The sequence below is a fragment of the Rhinoraja longicauda genome, chromosome 8 (assembly GCF_053455715.1).
Source record: "Rhinoraja longicauda isolate Sanriku21f chromosome 8, sRhiLon1.1, whole genome shotgun sequence".
Taxonomy (NCBI): Eukaryota; Metazoa; Chordata; class Chondrichthyes; order Rajiformes; family Arhynchobatidae; genus Rhinoraja; species Rhinoraja longicauda.
Genome location: NC_135960.1, coordinates 33,489,717 through 33,510,113, shown reverse-complemented (window position 1 = coordinate 33,510,113; position 20,397 = coordinate 33,489,717). Strand labels below are relative to the sequence as shown.

The 20,397-nt window shown below is 40.2% G+C and overlaps 1 protein-coding gene across 4 annotated transcripts in view; it reads left to right on the top strand.

Moving 5' to 3' along the window:
* adarb1b (adenosine deaminase RNA specific B1b) overlaps positions 1-20,397 on the top strand; it is a 194,642-nt gene that overhangs the window by 121,068 nt on the left and 53,177 nt on the right. For all 4 annotated transcript variants that reach the window (XM_078403583.1, XM_078403582.1, XM_078403584.1 and 1 more), the window contains 2 exons: positions 1,960-1,986; positions 18,373-18,456. In XM_078403583.1, the coding sequence (XP_078259709.1) occupies positions 1,960-1,986; positions 18,373-18,456 (111 nt within the window). The remainder of the gene's footprint in view (positions 1-1,959; positions 1,987-18,372; positions 18,457-20,397) is intronic.

Genomic DNA, 20,397 nt, shown 5'->3' with positions numbered 1-20,397 from the left:
TTCCAGGCACGTATCATTCTGCAAAAAAAACCTCTCGATGTCCGTTCCCTCTCGATGTCCATTCCCTCTCGATGTCCATTCCATGGATGTTCACCGGTGTCGGGGGGGACCTGGCTGCGCCTGCGGAAATCTACCACCATCTCCCTAGTTTTCCCCGCATTGATCCGGAGGCAGTTCTGTTGGCACCAGCCCACAAACTCCTTGATCAGTTCTCTGTACGCTCTGTCCTCGTCGCTCGTGATGAGGCCGACGATGGCAGAGTCGGCAGAGAACTTCTGTAGATAAGAGTCTGCAGAGCTGTGCCTGAAGTCCGCAGTGTACAGGGTGAACAAGAATGGAGCTAGCACTGTTCCCTGCGGAACCCCAGTGCTGCAGACCACCCTGTCCGAGACCAGGTCCTTTGTCCTTACATACTGTGGTCGGTTGGTGAGGTAGTCCAGAATCCAGGATGTAAGATGATGATCCACTCCTGTGCGCTCCAGCTTGCCCCCCAGAAGCCCCGGTTGGATGGTGTTGAATGCACTGGAGAAATCAAAGAACATGATTCTCACAGTGCTATCCGGCTTCTCCAGGTGTGAAAGAGCTCTGTTCCGTAGGTAGATGATGGCGTCCTCCACCCCGATGCGAGTCTGGTAGGCGAACTGCAGCGGATCCATTGATGGTCTCACCAGGGGACGGAGATGGGTGAGGACCAGACGCTCCGGTGTCTTCATCAGGTGTGATGTCAGTGCCACCGGCCTGTAGCTGTTGAGTTCCTTCGGGTGCAGCATCTTTGGTACTGTGTTTTCCACAGCTGTGGAACTCTCCCCAGTTTCAGGCTCAGATTGAAGACATGCTCCACTATTCCGCACAGCTGGTCTGCACAGGACTTGAGGAGCCTCGAGCTGATGCTGTCCGGACCAGCTGCCTTCCTTGCATTGATCTTCCTGAGCTCATTTCTCACCTGGTCTGTGGGGAAAGACAGATTGGAGCACAGGGGCTGGGTGCTCAAGGGTGTGAGAGGAGGAGGGGGTGTCGGGAGGGGATGGGGTGTGGGGAGGGAGGTGGGGGTGATGGGGTTGGGGCAGGAGAAGAAGAAGGTGGTGACTGTGACCCAAGTGCTGTGGGAGGGGAGGTGGGGCAGTGTACTGGGTGTGCAGACAAGGGGGGCTGCAGCAGGGGTGACTGGACCGGGGGAGGGGTAGGTGACTGATCGAACCTGTTGAAGAAAAGGTTCAGATCGTTCACCCACTTCTGGTCCCCCACAGCCCGGGAGTCCGGTTCCTTGTGCCCAGAGATGGTTTTGAGGCCTCTCCAGACTCTGCTGATGTTGTTCTTCAGCAGCTGGTCCTCCATCTTCTTCCTGTAGCTGTTCTTCCCCTCTCTGATCTTCCTCCTCAGCTGCTTTTGCACCACCTTCAGCTCCTCCTTATTTCCCGACTTTTCTCAAGTTGAGAAAATACCGGGAAGAAGGATTTAACAAATCAAAAGCTTGGTTGGTAACAAAGCTGTGATGGTCCAGATCCAGTGTCGGAATTATCCTGATCCTTGCCAGTCAGCATAATTCACACAATTACAACATTAACGGCCCAACCCAAATCAACTTCTACTTTCCCCCTCTTTAGCAGTGTCAGACAGAATAGAGGGGGCCACAACATATTACTGCTTTGACAAGCAGTAAAGTTAAAACAAAATTTCAGTGAATAATTTATTGAGCAGGGGAATTTGATTTCCAAAGAACTGAAAGGATTTGTTCAATCATTGTGAATTATTAGCACTGAATGGTCTTATCATTATAAGGAATTGTGTTATTTAATTTATCATTGGATCTGCTTAATAATTGATGCGATGTATTTTAATCCTTTTGTAAAATAATTGTTTTAATTCAATGAGTAAAGTTTAATCTAATCACTTTTTTATATACAAAATTCACATATGCCCATATTTGAAATCTAACTTCTTTCGTATCTCTTTCTTTAGGAAACCGTAACAAATCCATGGCTGAAGGTATGTTGAACATAATTTCTTTTCTCGAAATATTTTGTATGTGTTTTACAAAAATACTTTGTCATGGGAGGCACAATTGATCCTAATTTGTTTTGTGCTTATGTAATGTGGGGAGGACGTGGGAGTTAGGGATCCAGTTTTTCTCTTTCAAAGCTCTATTGGGATTTCATTATGGGGGGATTAAAATAGTTAATTTCTGAGCCCATTACTTGATACTGACACTTTCATATTGAGGGGCAGTCCACCTTTTGAGGCACCACTTTAGATTATTATCTGCATGTGGTAGTGGTTCTATTTGTGGTAGTTGGGAACGTATGACCAGAGAATACAAACGTGAACACTGATCCGTTCTGGGGAAAATTGGGGAAAAGGGAGGTCAAAAACAGTCATAGGAACATTGTTAGATATCCTTTGAAGATGAGTGAGTGTGAAGCGGTTTTGATAAAATGTGGTTTTTAAAAGCAAAATGAGCAATAATTTATTTTCACTATATCTGGAATGTTCGAGTGGAAAGTGTCAGGCAGAGCCATTGGAACAGACCTGTCAAATGAATTGGCTGGATCTTGAAGGAGACTCGTGCATGTGTTGAAGATTATGTGGGAGAAGGCTCCAGCATTGGAACCCAAATAAATTGGGGATTCTCACAGAAGAAGGCTCAACCCAAAATATCACCTATTCCTCTTCTCCTGAGATGCTGCCAGACCTGCTGAGTTACTTTAGCTTTTTGTGTCTATCTTCAGTTCAAACCAACATCTGCAGTTCTGTCCTAAACACTTTTACTTCCTCGTTGTGCAAATTTCATCAACATTCTCACAGATGAACACTTTTTCTTCCTTGTTGTGCAAATTGCATAATCACTGAGTAATGATAAAATCATCAGTGATATTGGGGGGAAAAAAACATGTAGAACGTAAGGTTAATAGTGCCATAAACCCACTGGAGAAATATATTTTAGTATTTGATTAATGTTAATTAAAAGTGGAAGAATTACTTTAAGAAAGCATTTAACTATTTAACTCTTTCTCTTTAACTATCATATTGTGCGAAGCCTATAATCAGATTTTAAATTATACTTGCATACTGAATGTATGTATAATTGAATGCACGTATGTGCTGAATGTATATATGTATTGTCACATCTTTTTAAGTGCACATTTTCTAATTTAAATATGCCTTTGTGGAAGCATTTTTTCATGGATGCCTCTGATTATTCCATATTGGCATTATGCCAGTTACAGGGTTGAAAGTTTGACACCAAACATTAGTAATTTCTAAAATGAAAACACAAAATATGTGAAAGAGAAAGAGTTAATGTTTCAGATCATATACCCTTCATCAGAACTGTTTTACTTTGTACAGAAACCACCTGATATGCTAAGTATTTCCAGCACTTAATGTTTTCATTTCAGATCCAGCATCTGGCATTAAAAAAAAATATTTCATTGGTATTTTCAGATCCTGCTGTAAAAGGAGTGGAGGAAATCCTGCAGAGAATCATATGCTAGTTTTAAAATTAAATACTTTCATTAGTTGCCACAAGAATTCACTAAAATAAAAACGTTTCAATGTAATTGTTGTGTGAAATTAAGGAGTGCGTGGAATGTAAAAGATAATGGTTTTAAAAAGACACATTGCCTAAAGTCTCATTGATCTGTAATCAGTGCCAAACTGTCCAATCTCAGAGCATTTATGGTTCAGTGTGTCCAGTTTAGTAATTTTTTTTTTTTAATTGGTCTGTGGCAAACAAACATGAGCCAGTTACCATGTTTTCATTAATTGTGTCTTCAAATATATGAAAATCCAAAAAATGAAAAGCTTGTTATTTTCTGTAATCCATATGGGAACACTTAATATCACTCAAATGTAATTTAAATATTAGAAAACTTTTGGAGACTGATATGAATTTATATTTGTACGGGTAGAGGAGGAAGGCTGAAACTTGGAGAAATTAAACAGAGAAATAAAGATTGTGTCAGAGTATGTTGAAAGTATTAGCCCATAGAATACTGATAGAAATGATCAGCGTTGTCTTTATAAAATTGTGCTATGTATTTCTACAAACCTTAAGAGTTGATTTTGAGACTATACAGCAACTCATTCAAAGTAAATCAGGAACTTGATGTTGTGAAGGCGAGCAAATATTTTACATATGGGCAAAATCAAATTCCAGAGCTGATGATCATGTTCTGATCCTTGAAAATTAATAATATCTCAGAGCCATAGATTTAAAAAGCATAATGCAAGTCCAAATTGCAGCATATCATTGAGATCCACACTTTTGAAGCAAACTGATTTAAAAAATATATATTTTGCATTCATTGACAAAATCATAAATATCTTTTCAATTGATAGGCAATAATTTTATATATTTTTTGCAAAAAACATAAAAACAGATAAGACTGGAATATCAGTAACCTGCAGAAAACAGTATTAAGTGTCAGCACATAGTGCACTACCACGTGTTGGACAGTTAGTTTTATTTGTATTGTTGTCTTAGAAAATGATAGAATAGAAAGATGCTAGGAGCAATTTATGCTTATGCCAGGGAATTGATACCACCACGTGAGCATTTGATAGTCAAGCCCCACCAGCTGTCGTTACTTTGCATGTCTTTGATGTGATACACTTCCATTAGGACATTTTCACACTAACAATTGGATGGCCAAACAAAAGCGCTAGATCATAACCTTAAAATGTGCTGTGTTACAAGCATTGGGTCACGGACATCACTCTGAATGTTGCCGTAAATTTCATTGCAAAGTTTTAGTGGTGTTCATTGCTGTCAGTAAAAAAAAAAAATTGTTGTGAGAAGATTTAAGTTTAAACAGATATTTGATGTTCATGCCAGTTGGTATTATCATTTTGAGTGGAACTGGAGTGCTGGCAAGTACAACTGGATCTGAACCAGAATGGTAGTTCGGATCATTGGCATAATTTTATTAATTCATGCTACAAACAAAATCAATTTTCAATCCAAACAAACCATTGAAATACAGGACATAATATGATAGAAATGGCCAGTCTTAAGCAAGGACAATTGCAATATTTTTTGTGGCCTTAAAAGTGCAAAAAGTAATGTGTATGGTGGAAGTAACAGTAACATTTCCATTAAATGATTTTAGTAATAATACTTACCATCATACATTTTAAATTACTTCTCAGTTCTAGTTAATTTACAAGTATTTTGATTTGATATCTGGGAATAAAAGTAACAATACTGAATAGTGTTGAGATCTGGATTAATATGAAACATTCTATCTTACCAAGATTTCTAGAAATTGCCCATGTTCACAAGTTGGCTATGAATATTTTAAGAGAAACACATTTGACTTGAGATAAGATTAAAACTTACTGTAATTTTGACCAGCAGATTGCTCTGAATAGATGAAACCTACCCTTTTAGATTCTAGATAATGGAATAAAAGAAAAGGGGTTTCTCTCAGAACCATTATTCTATGTTTTGACTTCCTATTTCCAATGGCAACTAAAAAGGAGCTTGTAAGTTTCATCATTCACCGTGTAATGAGGTTCTAGTTAACTTCTAGGATTAAATGGGACTCTTTTTGTTTAATTGCCACAATCTAAGTTTACTCAGAAAATGAAGTGGTTTGTTCCTGCATATAGCAAGATGTGGACAGCCTTCGGGAATTGGCTGGAAGCGTATGCAGAATATACGAAGCAGGAACATTTCCCGTAAAGTGGGTGTTTTTAAATGCACATAATAGACTTTTACAAAATAGAACTTGCAAATGTGTGCAGACTATTGAACTAATATCCAAACTACAAAAAATATGGTAAGGGGCGTTTGAAACTATGCCCCTGTGAACCACAACTGAAATCATTTGAATAATCTTTGTAGTTTACATTTCCCTTAACCCTCTTGTTGTCTAAATCCTTGCTGCAAATAGCACTTTGTGCTTACCTGGTCTCACTCAGGCCGATCCAGTCTAAATATTACCTGCTAAAGTATCAGTCATTTCAAAGTCATTTTTGGATGCCCATCAAATTACCCAGTCAGGAGCTGCAGGAAAATGTCAGGAACATTTCTTTGTTTCTTTTAACATGGGTTCTAACGTGGGAATTGTATAAGAACCATGCATGAATAGTTTTGAAGTTAAAAATAAATGTTCAAGAAAGAAAATACTATAAATTTGAAAACATTGAATTAAAGACCTGCAACTGTGCATTGTTGGTTTGTTGGTGTTCATGAGAAACAGCCTGTCATTAATCACATTCTGGGATAAGTGATTTATCTCTGCCAAGGACTGGTTGTGCCCTCTGCACTCAGCCATGTATTTCGAGCCTATTTCCACATGAATTGGTGGATTGCCTTGGGCACTTCATTAAAGGGCAGAAAAATATTTGATAAGGCTGTCAGCCCTTCAGAAATCAAACTTCAGAATAACCAATGGTAAAAGGAAAATATAGCAACACAAAGGAACATATGATTTTTATTCAGAGGTAATGGATGAGGTTCCAAGTAACAGGTTTCTGCAACTGAAGATGTAAAAGACGATTTACATTGATAGCTACACCAGGCAGTTAGTCCACTTGCAAGCCTTCAGGCATTGATGGTTATCATTAATAATGAGCTTTTTAGTATGATATATAAAATATTAAATAACTACTAGTCATACAGCTACTGGTTCTTGAAATGTTCTAATATTTCATTTAGAGGCGTTTTAGTAGTGTTTAAAGTGCATTACCACTGTAAATATAAATATAGTGAGGCATGTCCATGAACGAGTTCTTTTTGATGTGCTCTTTTTTTAAATAGCCTTGCCTGCAATATATTTATGGTGAGAGCAATGTGACATACTGAAATTGAAACAAATAGGCAGCTAAATGCATATTATGTGAACTTTGGTCAAGTCATTGCCTTTTATAAAATATTTGTTATGTCTATCTGAGGGAATAGTGCATATTGCATGTCTGGATGCTGATGGAATTCACATATTACAGGAAGAAATATAGAACAATTCTTTATTCCTTGATGACTTTTGCAAAAAAAAATCCTTTTTGTGAGCAACTGAAAAATGTTTTTTTCCACGAACGCTGAGTGTCTCGATAATTTTCTACAATTTTTCCAACATCTGCAGTATTTTGTAATTAGAGGCTTCAAAGTCTCAATTTCAGGAAACAGCCAAATAAAATACTTAATTCAAACATGGGTTCTAAAGACAAGTGTCTTTAGATCTTTTCCCATGCCAATATAGTTTACTCTGCAACATCTGTGTTTGCCTCGGCCTGCAGAAATTTTTCAAAATATACCATTGCCTTTTTTGTTGTCACCAGTGAGAGGGAATTTCTAAAAATTAATCTGTAGGAATGAAGATATTTATCCCAGAGATTCAAAGGGCATTCATCATTATGGAGAAGAAACTAAACATAGGAAATGCATCAACAAAATACAAACTGGTTAATTTGGTACTCGTATCTAAAAGTATGACACACAAAGAGCATGCTGCAAATAAAGATAAGTTACCTGTAAAATAAGTGAATCGATTCAGAAAAACAATTTGGGTCAATTAAGAAGATGACTTTCAAGGCAATCAAAATTACTTCAGAAGAATATCCTGTCTTAGATTGTTTGTTAATTTGTTTGGGGAAGTGCCAATTCATATCACGTACTGTGGAAAAAGGAAGGGTTTAGTATGTGAACAAGGAATGGATCATTGTGTCAAGTATGGAGTAGTTCCTTCAGCAACCTTATTTATGGTTGTTATTTATGGTGTTATTAGAAATGCTGGACTTATTTCAATTCATACTGCATTGCATATGGACACCACTGGCAAGGCAAATATTTAAATCTAATTCCTACTTCACACAAAGTGATGGTGAGATACTTCCATCAACTGCTGTTTAGTCTTGTGGTCAGTTTACTCTGATGGGATCTTCTAGTACTTGTATCCAGCAATGGATTTTTAAGTAGGATGATGTGTAGTTGGATTGAAACTTGCAGATTCTTATTTGCCCCGCCCCACGACCTGTTTAGGTGGGAGTGGTCGGAGGTTTGTGAGCTGCTGTTCAAGAAACCTTAGTAAGCTTCTGCAGTGTATTGAAGGACACTGGAGGAATTGAATATATAAGCAAGTGGTTTGTGTTTTTCTTTCATATCTTGGCAAATTTGTACAGCATCATGGATTCCAACATTTTGTCCAGGGATGCAGTTTCCTTCTGAAGCATATCTTTAGTCGTGCTTGCCAAAATCCATTTATCTAGTGTATTTTCTATTTCTTGATTTCCGTGAAGTGAATTGAATGGTTCCTGTAATGATCAGGAGAAGGCCCAGATAACCACCTACACTCAGCACTGAAAATATTTGCAAATTATTCAGTATTATCTTTAGCTCTGTGATTGGGAGCTTCGTTGAGGATGGGGATTTCATTGAGTGTCCTTCTGATTGTTCTTTAATTTTCTCTGGATAGGGCATGTCTGCAGAACTTTTGATTTGATTTATTGGCTGTGATCTCACTTAGCTCTCCTTAGCATTCTGTGTTTGTTGCTTCACGTGTGTGCAGCTGTAGTGCAGTTTTTGCCGGGTTAGCACCTTGGTTTTTTTGCAATTGATGGATGGTGATCTGTTGAAATTGAAACTGGTGGGATTGGAGGTATGGACAAGAGAAATCCAATTATTGAAATACTAGGGGAAAAACCCAATCAATGAAATGCCATCCCTTTGACTTCTTCCATCTTGCTGTTCAGGCTTCTAAACACTGTCCAGTGATTAATTCTACTTTCAATTCATTGCGATTCACAGTGAAATCTCTTCACTAGTGAATCCCTTCAGAGATTGTTGTCGTCACTCCTTTCACTTTGCAAGTTTCTGATCTTACAATGTAATTTGTTATTCCACTTAAACTTGGACATTTTTTTCAGTCCCCGACACAACTCCAAAGAAACTTGGGGAACAATATCTCATCTTTTGATAAAGCACCTTTCCAAACTCAATGATAGGAAGGTACTGCAGATGCTGGTTTACATCGAAGGATAGACACAAAATGCTAGAGTAACTCAGCAGGATTGGCGGCATCTCTGGATAGAAGGAATGAGTGATGTTTCCAGACCCTTCTTCAGACTGGGAGTCAGGGGAGAGGGAGACATAGAGATATGGAAGGGTAAGGTGTGAAAACGAGACTCAAAGGGGATGCAGTTCAAGGAAAATGTAGAATAGATCATTGTTAGCTAGGAGAAGGTGATACAGAGAGCAGACAGAGATAAAATTTAATCGGGGACAGTCAGACTGTTGGGAGAACTAGGAAGGGGGAGGGATGGAAAAAGAGGGAAAGCTAGGGTTACTTGACGTTAGAGAAGTCAATATTCATCCTGCTAGGGTGTAAGCTGCTAAAGCAAAATATGCTTTTCCTCTAATTTGCACTGGGCCTCAACTCTGACAGCGGAGGAGGCCCAGGACAGAAAGGTCAGAACAGGAAAGGGAGTTAAAGTGTTTAGCAACCGGGAGATCAGGTAGGTTTAGGCGTACTGAGTGGAGGTGTTCAACAAAACGATCACCGAGCTTGATCTCGCCGATTATATAGTTCACACCTGGAACAGTGAATGCAGTAGATGAGGTTGGAGGAGGTACAAGTGAACCTCTGCCTCACCTGAAAAGACTGTCGAGGTCCTTGGATGGAGTTGAGGGAAGACTACCTCCTAGCTAACAATGATCTTCTGGTTGAGGTTTTTATTTCTTAGTTGGCTAAAGAAAGCCAAGATATCATTTATACTTTCTGTAATCTGTATGTGAAGTCTTCGACATAGTATCACAGTGTGCATTATTTTAGCAGTTTCAAATCGGGGTTTGTGTGATATTGCTTGTTAATACAAAGATGGGATATTGTTTTATGGACCAAAACATTTTTTTTATACATTTGAAATATTTTAGTATCCTTTGCTTTGTGTGGCACATCAAAAGCATTTTACACTCAACGACATTGCATTTATTTTTGACAGTCTGATTACACTCTGAATTGTTTTTCTCTTACCCAAATGTGAGTTAATGAGCCATGTATACAATGTGGTGCACCAACAGAATTTTTGATGATAACCTTCTCTAACTGGAGTATATACCAAGAAATTCAATAGCATCTATGCTGGACTCCCAGTCAGAAGTTGAATGAACATGTTCAATTTCTAGCATTGTCACAGATAAATTGATTTTGTTAATATGGAATAATCTGACCGTTTGCTTTATACTGAGTTTAAAAGAAGTACAAAGCAATGCTCTACCTACTAACCAGTTTACTTTAATCTAATTTGTTCATATGTAAATTTCTTGTGTTTGTGCTTCTTTGGATTACTTAAATATTCCTGCAGCAGGGCATAGTCCAAACACTTTGGAGAAAAAAGATTGTTAATACATTTCAGAGAGCTTGTTCCCACTGTGTTCATGCACGTACTGACTGACCCTCTGCATTTTCACTGTTTTTCACATTTTTCAAAGACCACATTTAGTAAATGTATGACATTCTACAACTAATATCACTACTATTACAAAAATATTTAGCTGGAATCAAAATTTTAAATTATTTGTAGAAGACGTCTAATGAAGGTAGAGAATTATTATTTACAAAGTAATTTAAGGCAGCTATAATGTGCTGATTTATGAAGATTAGGTGGTGTTTCTTGCAAGAGGAGGGGAGGAAAGAATCAAAGTAGCAATTAGAAACTGTCCTTGTCAAAACTGGCGTTGCAGGTAGGAAACAAAATAATCCTTTCTCCAGATCCTTTCTCAAGTGTGACGCAGAATTATTTTAGGCTTCATGAAGAAAACAAGTAATATCTCAGCAAGACATTACACCTGTTGAGCTCTAGATTGTACAAAGTTCTTTTTACACAGTCTAGTAATTGTAACCGAAAAACCAAAGATGGACACAAAAAGCTGGAGTAACTCAGTGGGACAGGCAGCATCTCTGGAGAGAAGGAATGGGTGAAGGCATCATATGTTTCTCTTTCTCTATTTTTGTACGTCATACTTTTTCATACCCCTTCAAATTCATTGGCCTCCAGAAGGGAACAAACCTTTGATTTTTGTATGTGACTTGCCATAACTGTATCTGAAGGGAAGGATTTTAAAAAACATTTTTACATAGAAAATAGGTGCAAGAGGAGGCCCTTCGAGCCAGCACTGCCATGCATTGTGATCATGGCTGATCGTCCACAATCAATAACCCGTGCCTGCCTTCTCCCCATATCGCTTGATTCCACTAGCCCCTGGAACTCTACCTAACTCTCTCTTAAATCCATCCAGTGATTTGGCCTCCACTGCCCTCTGTGGCAGAGAATTCCACAAATTCACAACTCTCTGGGTGAAAAAGTTTCTTCTCACCTCAGTTTTAAATGGCCTCCCCTTTATAACAGTATAACAGTATAACAGAACTTTATTGTCATTCGGTATAAATACCGAACGAAATTTCAGCAGTCACAAGACACAGCAAAAAAGAAAAGAACACAGGACACACGACCCCAACACCAACATCCATCACAGTGACTCCAAACACCCCCTCACTGTGTTGGAAGGCAACAAAACTTCCACTCTCTTCCCCCCCGCGCCCACGGACAGGCAGCTCGATCCCTACCGAGGCAACCGACACGCACATCCCCCGCAAGGGGATGGAAGGCCCCGCGGCCGAGCCACACCGGGCACTGAAACGTCCCGCGGCCGAGCCGCGCCGGCGATGTTAAGTCCAGCGGCTGAGCCGCGCCGGGCGATGGAAGGCACCGCGGTCGCTGCTAAGTCCCGCGGCCGAGCCACACCGGACACTGAAACGTCCCGCGGCCAAGCCGCGCCGGCGATGTTAAGTCCAGCGGCCGAGCCGCACCGGGCACTGAAACGTCCCGCAGCCGAGCCGCGCCGGCGATGTTAAGTCCAACGGCCGAACCGCACCGGGCACTGAAACGTCCCGCAGCCAAGCCGCGCCGGCGATGTTAAGTCCAGCGGCCGAGCCGCACCGGGCACTGAAACGTCCCGCAGCCGAGCCGCGCCGGCGATGTTAAGTCCAGCGGCCGAGCCGCACCGGGCGATGGAAGGCCCCGCGGCCGAGCCGCACCAAGCACTGAACCGTCCCGCGGCCATACCGGGCGATGGAAGGCCCCGCGGCCGAGCCGCGCCGGGCACTGTTAGGTCCCGCGGCCGAGCCGCGCCGGCGATGTTAAGTCCAGCGGCCGGGCGATGGAAGGCCCCGCGGGCGATGGAAGGCCCCGCGGCCGAGCTGCGCCCCGGGGAAGAGACCCAATAAAAGAAAGGTTTCCCCCACCCCACCGCCCCCACACCCCCCACACATACACAGCCAAAAACAGAAACAAAAACCATCCCAACACCGACACACACAAAAAAAAGACAAACAGACTGCCAGAGAGCCGCAGCCGTTAGGCGCAGCCACACGTGACTGTGGCCCCTGGTTCTGGACTCGCCCAACATTGGGAACATTTTTCCTGCATCTAGCTTGTCCAGTCCTTTTATAATTTTATATGTTTCTATAAGATCCCCTCTCATCCTTCTAAACTCCAGTGAATCCAAGCCTAGTCTTTTCAATCTTTTTATTTGGATGTGTGGAATTGAAAGGCATGGATGTATTAAAAAACCAAATGAAGCAGCTGACTTAATATCAATCAGTCACAATTTTAACTTTAGGAGTGATTGGAGTTGCTGAGGAAGAGTGATCTAAGTTTATTGGTCTAGCTTGTATAAAAGAATCACTGTTTGAGATGTAGTACCGTATGTATCCCGCATGTAATAGTATATAATGAACATTCAGCTTTGCATATTAAATGAATTGTGACTATGGAAAGAATAGATTGGAGATGCAGACAGTTTGATATTTAGACAATGTGGTTTCTGCCCACCTTATGTCAGTTTTTAAAATATCCCTTTATTGAATGAGTTGCTGGTCCAATTGCACCATTACTTTCTTGTTCAGTGTTGCAGATGACATGCAAACTGACAGCTCCTTGATTAACTATATTTGAAATACTGTACAGTCTAACTTATCACAGCATCTGTTGACAGCAGTTCAACATTCTGCCAAAAGAGAGGCTCCATACAAAAATATAGACCATTGAAGATGAACAATTTTGGATGTAATTTAGTAGCTCAAACTATTATCAAGGAATTCTGCCCTTTTGAGTGATATTTTCTATTATCTTGTGGCCTTCTGTGCTTGCGACACACACATGAAAGTTGATTTTATGTATTTATGCTCAAGCGTACATCCCAGTCATGCTTAACAAAGAACTTTGTTTCAATATTTAACACTTTAATATATCCTTCAGTTCATTGTACGAGAAAAAGACTCAAATTACACTAATTCTCTGCATCTATAATCCTTGTCTTCAATTTTCTTGTTAGCTGATCAAAATAACAAATCTGTGCCTTAAGTGATCTGAGTACTGCGTTACTACTTGTGCACAGCACAAATCTAGAAGCTATAATTTTGAGCAGTGGAAAGTGGCAATTCTGGATTGTAAAACAAGACCTTGCTTCAGCGGTATATCAATTGTGTCATACTGGCATAGAACCGTTAGAGGAGTGTAACTAAAATCCATACACGAAGAAGTTCTAAGAATTGTCTTTTTATTTTGCCGAAGTATTTTTGAATTTGGTGAGCATAACAAAGGATATTTCACCCAGGTTTTCACATGATGCATAGATAGGTAGGAAAGAAAGAAGTGAAGAGCATAAAAAAGACACAAAGTGCTGGAGTAACTCAGTGGATCAGGCAGGATCTCTGGCAAACATGGAGAGGCGCAGTTGCGGCAGAGATGGAGAAATTGAGAGTAAGGGATGGCATCTTTGCAAGAGCAGTGTGGGAGGAAGTATAGTCCAGACAACTGGGAGTCAGTGGGTTTGCAGTAGATGTCAGTTGATTATCCTTCCCCTGTGAAGGAGACTGAGAGAAGGAGAGCGGAGCCAGAGAAAGTCCAATTCTTTATGAGGGCAGGGTGGATGTTAGTGATATTAATGAAACTTCTACATGGGTGAATTGAATTGAATACTTTATTGTCATATGTGACAAGTCAGTGAAATTCTTTGCTTGCATTCCCAAGGTATACAAAGTTACAAACTATCCCCGCGCCAATTCCCCCTTTGTTCTCCCCCTCCTCCCCCCACGCCGGGACCTCCATTGTTCTTCACCCTTCCTCATGGCAGTCCATGCATGCCAGGCCCTCCATTGTCCATTGTTCTTCCATTGTGTCCGTCCTCAACCGTCGGTCGGCGCCATCATTGCCCGCCACACCGGCCTCTCCACTGCCGCCACTGGGTCCTCTGCGGACGCCTCTGTGGCGCCGACCCTGGCACCATCCGCTTGCTCAGCTGACCCAGGCACCGTTGGCCACAGGCTTCATTGACTTGTAAGGCTCCACCTTCAGCCCGCGAGGGTCCGGCTTCGGCTTCTCGGCGGCACCTCCAGAAGGCGTCTGCCGCAGCAGCACCTTCAACTGTCTGCCAATCAAATCCCCTCTCACCTGTATCAATCTATCACTTACCAGACATTTCCTGCCCCCTGCTCTTCCAGCTTTCTACCCCCCCCCCCGCCCACTATGATCAGTCTGAAGAAGGATCCTGACTCGAAACTAAAGGTAACTGCAGAGGTATGAGGGAAGAGCTAGCTAAAGTTGATTGGAATGGAATCCTAGCAGGAGCTTTTGGAAGTAATTTGGAAGGTGCATGATCTTTTCATCCCAAAGAGGAAGAAACAAACTAATGGGAAAATGAGTCACTGTGGCTGACAAAAGGAAGTCAAAGATAGCATAAAAACAAAAGAGAAGGCATATAACATGGCAAAGATTAGTGGGAAGCCTGAAGATTGGGAAGATTTAAAAACCCACAGAAAACAACTAAAAAAACAATAATGGGGAGAAAAATGAAATATGAAGGTTATCTAGCCAATAATATAGAGAATAAAAGTTTTTTCAGATATATAAAGAGTAAAAGTGAGGCAAATGTGGACATTGGATTGCTGGAAAATGGGGCTGGAGAAGTAGTGATGGGCAACAAGTAAATGGCGGATGTACTGAATAAGATTTTTACACCAGTCTTCATCGTGGAAGACACCAACCATGTGCCAGAAATTCAAGAGAATTAGGGGCAGAAGTGAGTGCAGGGGGAAGTTGAAGTGTCTGGAGGTAGATAAGTCAGCTGTATCAGATGGACTACACCCCAGGGTTCTGAAAGAGGTAACTGTAGGGATTGTGAAGACATTAATTGGTGATCTTTCAAGAATCACCGGTCAGGAATCGTTCCAGAGGACTGGAACCTGTTGGCCTGGGCGTGTTTCCATGCTGTATGACTCTACAACTCTGATTTGATGTTCCCTTGTGAAAGGCTTCCCTTGTACGATAAATCTCAATTTTCTATATCTTACATTGCGCTTAGCGGCAGTGGTTTGTGTTAAAAATATTTGTGATTATAATTACTGGTGGTTTGTATTCAAGATGATACTGTGTTTTCAGTCAAGCTCGCAGTCAATCATATGGAAGACAGTGGGACTGCCCTCGACTGATTTGGCTTGTCTACCCAGTTGCAATCAAAGATTTACCAGCAATATTTTCTCTCCCTTCTATGCTTTGAGTCCTGCTGTCCCAAAAAGGATGTCCTGTTTCACAGCTACATATTGCCATTCATTGATGTAATCGTCATCATTATAACCATCATCTAAGTTTCTACGCGCATATTAACCTGTGATAACATCCTGCTCAACTGACTCCATTGTCCTTATTATCAAACTTCTCATCTAATTTTCATTCATGGCTGATTAGAAGTTTCCTTTGCAAATAAATTTTGACTGACTAGCTATTTACTTTCATCCTGGTCACAAAATACATTCTCTGGCCACTGGTTTCACCCCTCTCGCTGGCAACCATATGAAAGCAAACTGTTTGCAACTTTGATGTTATTTTTCATTCCAAATGAGTTCTGGATATTCATATCATCATTAAAACCACCAATTTTTTGCTCTACCATTTACTGACCTTAACACATCTACCCCCACTGTAGCACATCTGCTGAAATCTTTCATCAGTACCTTTATTAAACTAAATTAGATGTATTCTGTGCACATCTAGCTAGCCTCCCTTGACTCCTGTAAGGTTGAGGCCATGCAAAACTCTGCTACTCCTGACTTGCACTGTCCAATTGTCCATCCTCGTGCTTGCTGATCGACATTGGCTCTGCTTGAGCAACATCTGATTGCCAGTTCTCTATTTCTTCCTTTAAGGCACTTAATAAAACTACCACTTGAGTAAGCTTTTGGTCATCTGACGACCTTTTCTGTTCCTTGGCTCAATGTCAACTTTTAATTGAGAGCATTCCTGTGAAGTTTCAACAACTTTCATGTATGCTATACGCGGAGAATAATATGGCTATAAAGGGAAGAGTATGATTTGAAAATAAGAGAGATTAAAGGGGGAGAACTGTAACACAAAATGCCCCATAGAAACATAGAAAATAGGTACAATAGACAATAGGTGCAGGAGTAGGCCATTCGGCCCTTCGAGCCAGCACCACCATTCAATGTGATCGTGGCTGATCATTCTCAATCAGTACCCCGTTCCTGCCTTCTCCCCACCACCCCCTGACTCCGCTATCCTTAAGAGCTCTATCTAGTTCTCTCTTGAATGCATTCAGAGACTTGGCCTCCACTGCCTTCTGAGGCAGTGAATTCCACAGATTTACAACTTTCTGACTGAAAAAGTTTTTCCTTATCTCCGTTCTAAATGGCCTACCCCTTATTCTTAAACTGTGGCCCCTGGTTCTGGACTCCCCCAACATTGGGAACATGTTTCCTGCCTCTAACGTGTCCAACCCTTTAATAATCTTGTATGTTTCGATAAGATCCCCTCTCATCCTTCTAAATTCCAGCCGCTCCAGTCTTTCAACATACGACAGTCCCGCCATTCCGGGAATTAACCTAGTAAACCTACGCTGCACGCCCTCAATAGCAAGAATATCCTTCCTCAAATTTGGAGACCAAAACTGCGCTGCAGGAGGCCATTTGGCCCTTTGAGCCAGCACCGCCATTCATTGTGATCATGGAAACTATATTTTTGGAAGTTGTGTGGTTGTAATGGACTAGGCTATTATAGCGCTCAATGGCAATGAGGTGTGCAAGTTATTTGGGATTAACTAAAGTTCTGTTTCAGTTGCAGAAATTTTTACTTAAAATCAGAGGAAACTTACATAACATTCAAGGGAAGTAGCCAATTCCTCTCACTTTATGTTTGTTAATCTTCACTAAATTACTATCCTAGAAATTTATTTGTATGCCAAAGTAATTTTGTTATCTTCCAATTTTTTTTCTCATTTTCAGACACAGCTGTAAATGTGTCAAGTGAAGATACCACTATTAAAAAGAGCTTTCTTGAGCATCAAAGTTCTCCAATTTTTTCCAAGTGTGTCCTGTGCCAGCTAGATCAACACATGCTATCTGCAGATAATGTTTATCTTCCATTCTCTTTAAACAGTCATTTGGTGTGGAGAAATTTGCTTAGTTCAAGTGATTGAGTGATGGATGTTGATTGCTTCATGTGACTGACTTTCAAGTTTTTTAAAAATTTGTCTGTCATGCACAGCTGCTTTGAAGGCAACTTTTTTTCACTGTTGTAATTTTCCACTGTTGAACAACTGGAGTGTGATTTCATTTAAACTTCAATTTGACTAGACTTTTTATTTTGCTATAATTGTAATGTTTTCTCATGTCAGTGGAATAATTGTTCAAATGTTTATTTTAGCATTCCTTCAAGGATGGAACAGTACATTGGAATTACAGCCTTTATACCACAGACCTTTCCTAAATTATATTCCTGATATTGTGGCCTACAACTGTTAATGTAAATTAGACGCAGCTCTGACTATTTCCATCATTGTGTGGACTTCTCCATTTCAGTAGGGCATAGTTTCGGCAGCTAACTGTCAGTTCTGTCTCGGACCACTGCAATTTGTGCATTGCATCGACTGGACTTCCTAGCCTTCCAAGCATGGTGGAAGTGTGGAGCAAGATAGAGGTCGGGCATAGGTACATCTAGGAGCTCATGATTAGGTCCAGGGGTGTTCTCAAATATACTGAGCTGAAGTGCTGCATATACTTTATATCTGACCCCACAGCTTTATGTCAGACATAACCATTGCATTTAGTGTGATGCCTTCGCCAATCTTCACTGAAATGATGATTTGTGGGTTGTTTTTTTTTAATACATTTATTGCAATTAATATTTTTGTTTCTAATTATTTACCTCAGTTAAATATATTTGTAAATACATCTGTTGTTTAATGCACACTGTAGTATAATGTCATCCATGTTTTAAAATTCTCTTTTGTAACACCACGTAACATTTGCCTGAACTATAAGGAACCAAAAATGCTTCATGATAACTTCCATTATCTTGCAGATAGATCACTTGGCTACCAACAGTCGAAAAGGCAGCAGAAATATTTTACTTTGGATGTGGATGATGAGGATGGTGAAAACATGAGTAAGAATGCTGACCTTTTCAGTATGTGAACATAAGATCTACTGCTGACCCTTTTGTATTCCTATAAAAAACAAAAGTTTAAATTGCAAACTCATTGAAAACTTATTTACACTGGTTCTCTTTTGTGTTTTGATGAACTAATGAATTCTTCTTACCTTTCCAGATTTCATATCTACACTATCAGTAAACTGAGATGTGTCATTTTACTTATCATGCAAATTTTGATTTTCTGCGATACGAGCAGAAGAAAAGTGGAGACTACATATTTTTTGACAGGCAGTTGTTTTGGAATGCAGTTTGTAACAAAAAGTACAATGAGCCAGATGCTGACCTCTAGGTACCTCTCCCAAGTGTTGGATTGAACGCAGGTGTGCACTTGGTGTCTGAAATCTCATAAGTTCAGGCGAAACTGAATTCAACTAAATTCCAATTATAATTGTCATTGTTCAATGGCTACAGGAAATAATGTGCAATAGTGATTTGGGTTAGTGGGAATAGAAACTGAGGTAACTTTTCACATCGAAGACCTCAATCACTTAATTGGGAAAGTTTGCATATGTAATCATTAACTGAGGTTGGAGATTGCAAAGTGTCAAAGTCTTAGTTGAATTGAAGATGAGAAGATTGGCAGATTCAATCAAGGAAGTGAAAAATAAAATCCCAGCAGTGGCTAGGAGGTTTGGCAGCAGAATATCTTTTCATTTTTGGGTGCTATGTTTGAGAGGAATATCTTCTTTATTGATGGGTGACATGTGCATAAATAAATTGATGGTAAAGAGGAGAAAAGGCCAACATAAACAAGAGGTGGGTGTGGGAAAGGGAACAGGACATCAAGTGATAATAGGGTAGAAACAGATCTGCCAAATAGCAAATGAAATGAAGAAGGAAAGGTAGAGTGGATAAGTTATTGAAGTGACTGAGGGAAATTTCTGCAGTTAGTATATTTGTTAACTGTAATACAAGGGATTGAAGGTGTCCGTTTTCTCCAGTTCCTCATAATCATGTTGCTGTGCAGACACTTGCAATAAAGATAATGTAAGTCCCATGTAAAGATGGCTGAGATACGGGTAATATCATTACACTTGCTGCTCAACTACCCAAGCACCAGTAACCTTCATTGGAATTTTTAGAGAGTCTTTTTCCATGACAAAGCTGTCTCAGCAAGGGTGAATGCTGATTGCACATTTGAGACATAAGTAATATGACGTGACAGAATCAGAGCATGTCCCTGCCAATGGGAACACAGAGAAAAACTTGCTAAGCTGCACTACGAAGCTTATGAATGCTTCTAAGGATCTTACAAAATAAACTTAAATATTAAAAAATATTTCAAGATATTAAAACATTTAAATAGTTAAAACTCGTTTAATCCAGAAAATGCTAACCACCCTGTACAGGAATTATTGTCTAGGATGACTATCCTATTCCTTTCTTTCTCCTGGGAGAAGATGCATGAGTTTTAAAGCTCAGACGTCCAGATTTACAAATAACCATCCGTACTGCTATCGTACTCCTACACCAATCTCCTATTTTACACCCTATTCCTTTTGATGCTGCCACGTACTCTTAACTCTACCTCATTCAGTTATTCCATAATTGTACCATTATATTCATTTGCACTCCTTGGATTTGGCAGCAGAATCTTGCACCAATCTGCTCTTTTGCACTTGCCTTTGTATATATTGTTGTATTTATCACCACTGTTTGTATATTGTTCACTCTGTGATCCTAATGTGAACTAGAACTTTCATTGGACCCTGGAGTAAATGACAATAAACCAATGAAATCTAATCAAATCTACTTTAACCCTGGGCCTTTACAGCAGTTCTCTCCATTGAAATGCATAGAGTGACTGAATCTGCAAAGTGGATAGATTATTCATTGTAAATTCTTATCAACTGCAATTAGTTAGTAATCCCTTGCTGAAGTCATGAGGAGTCT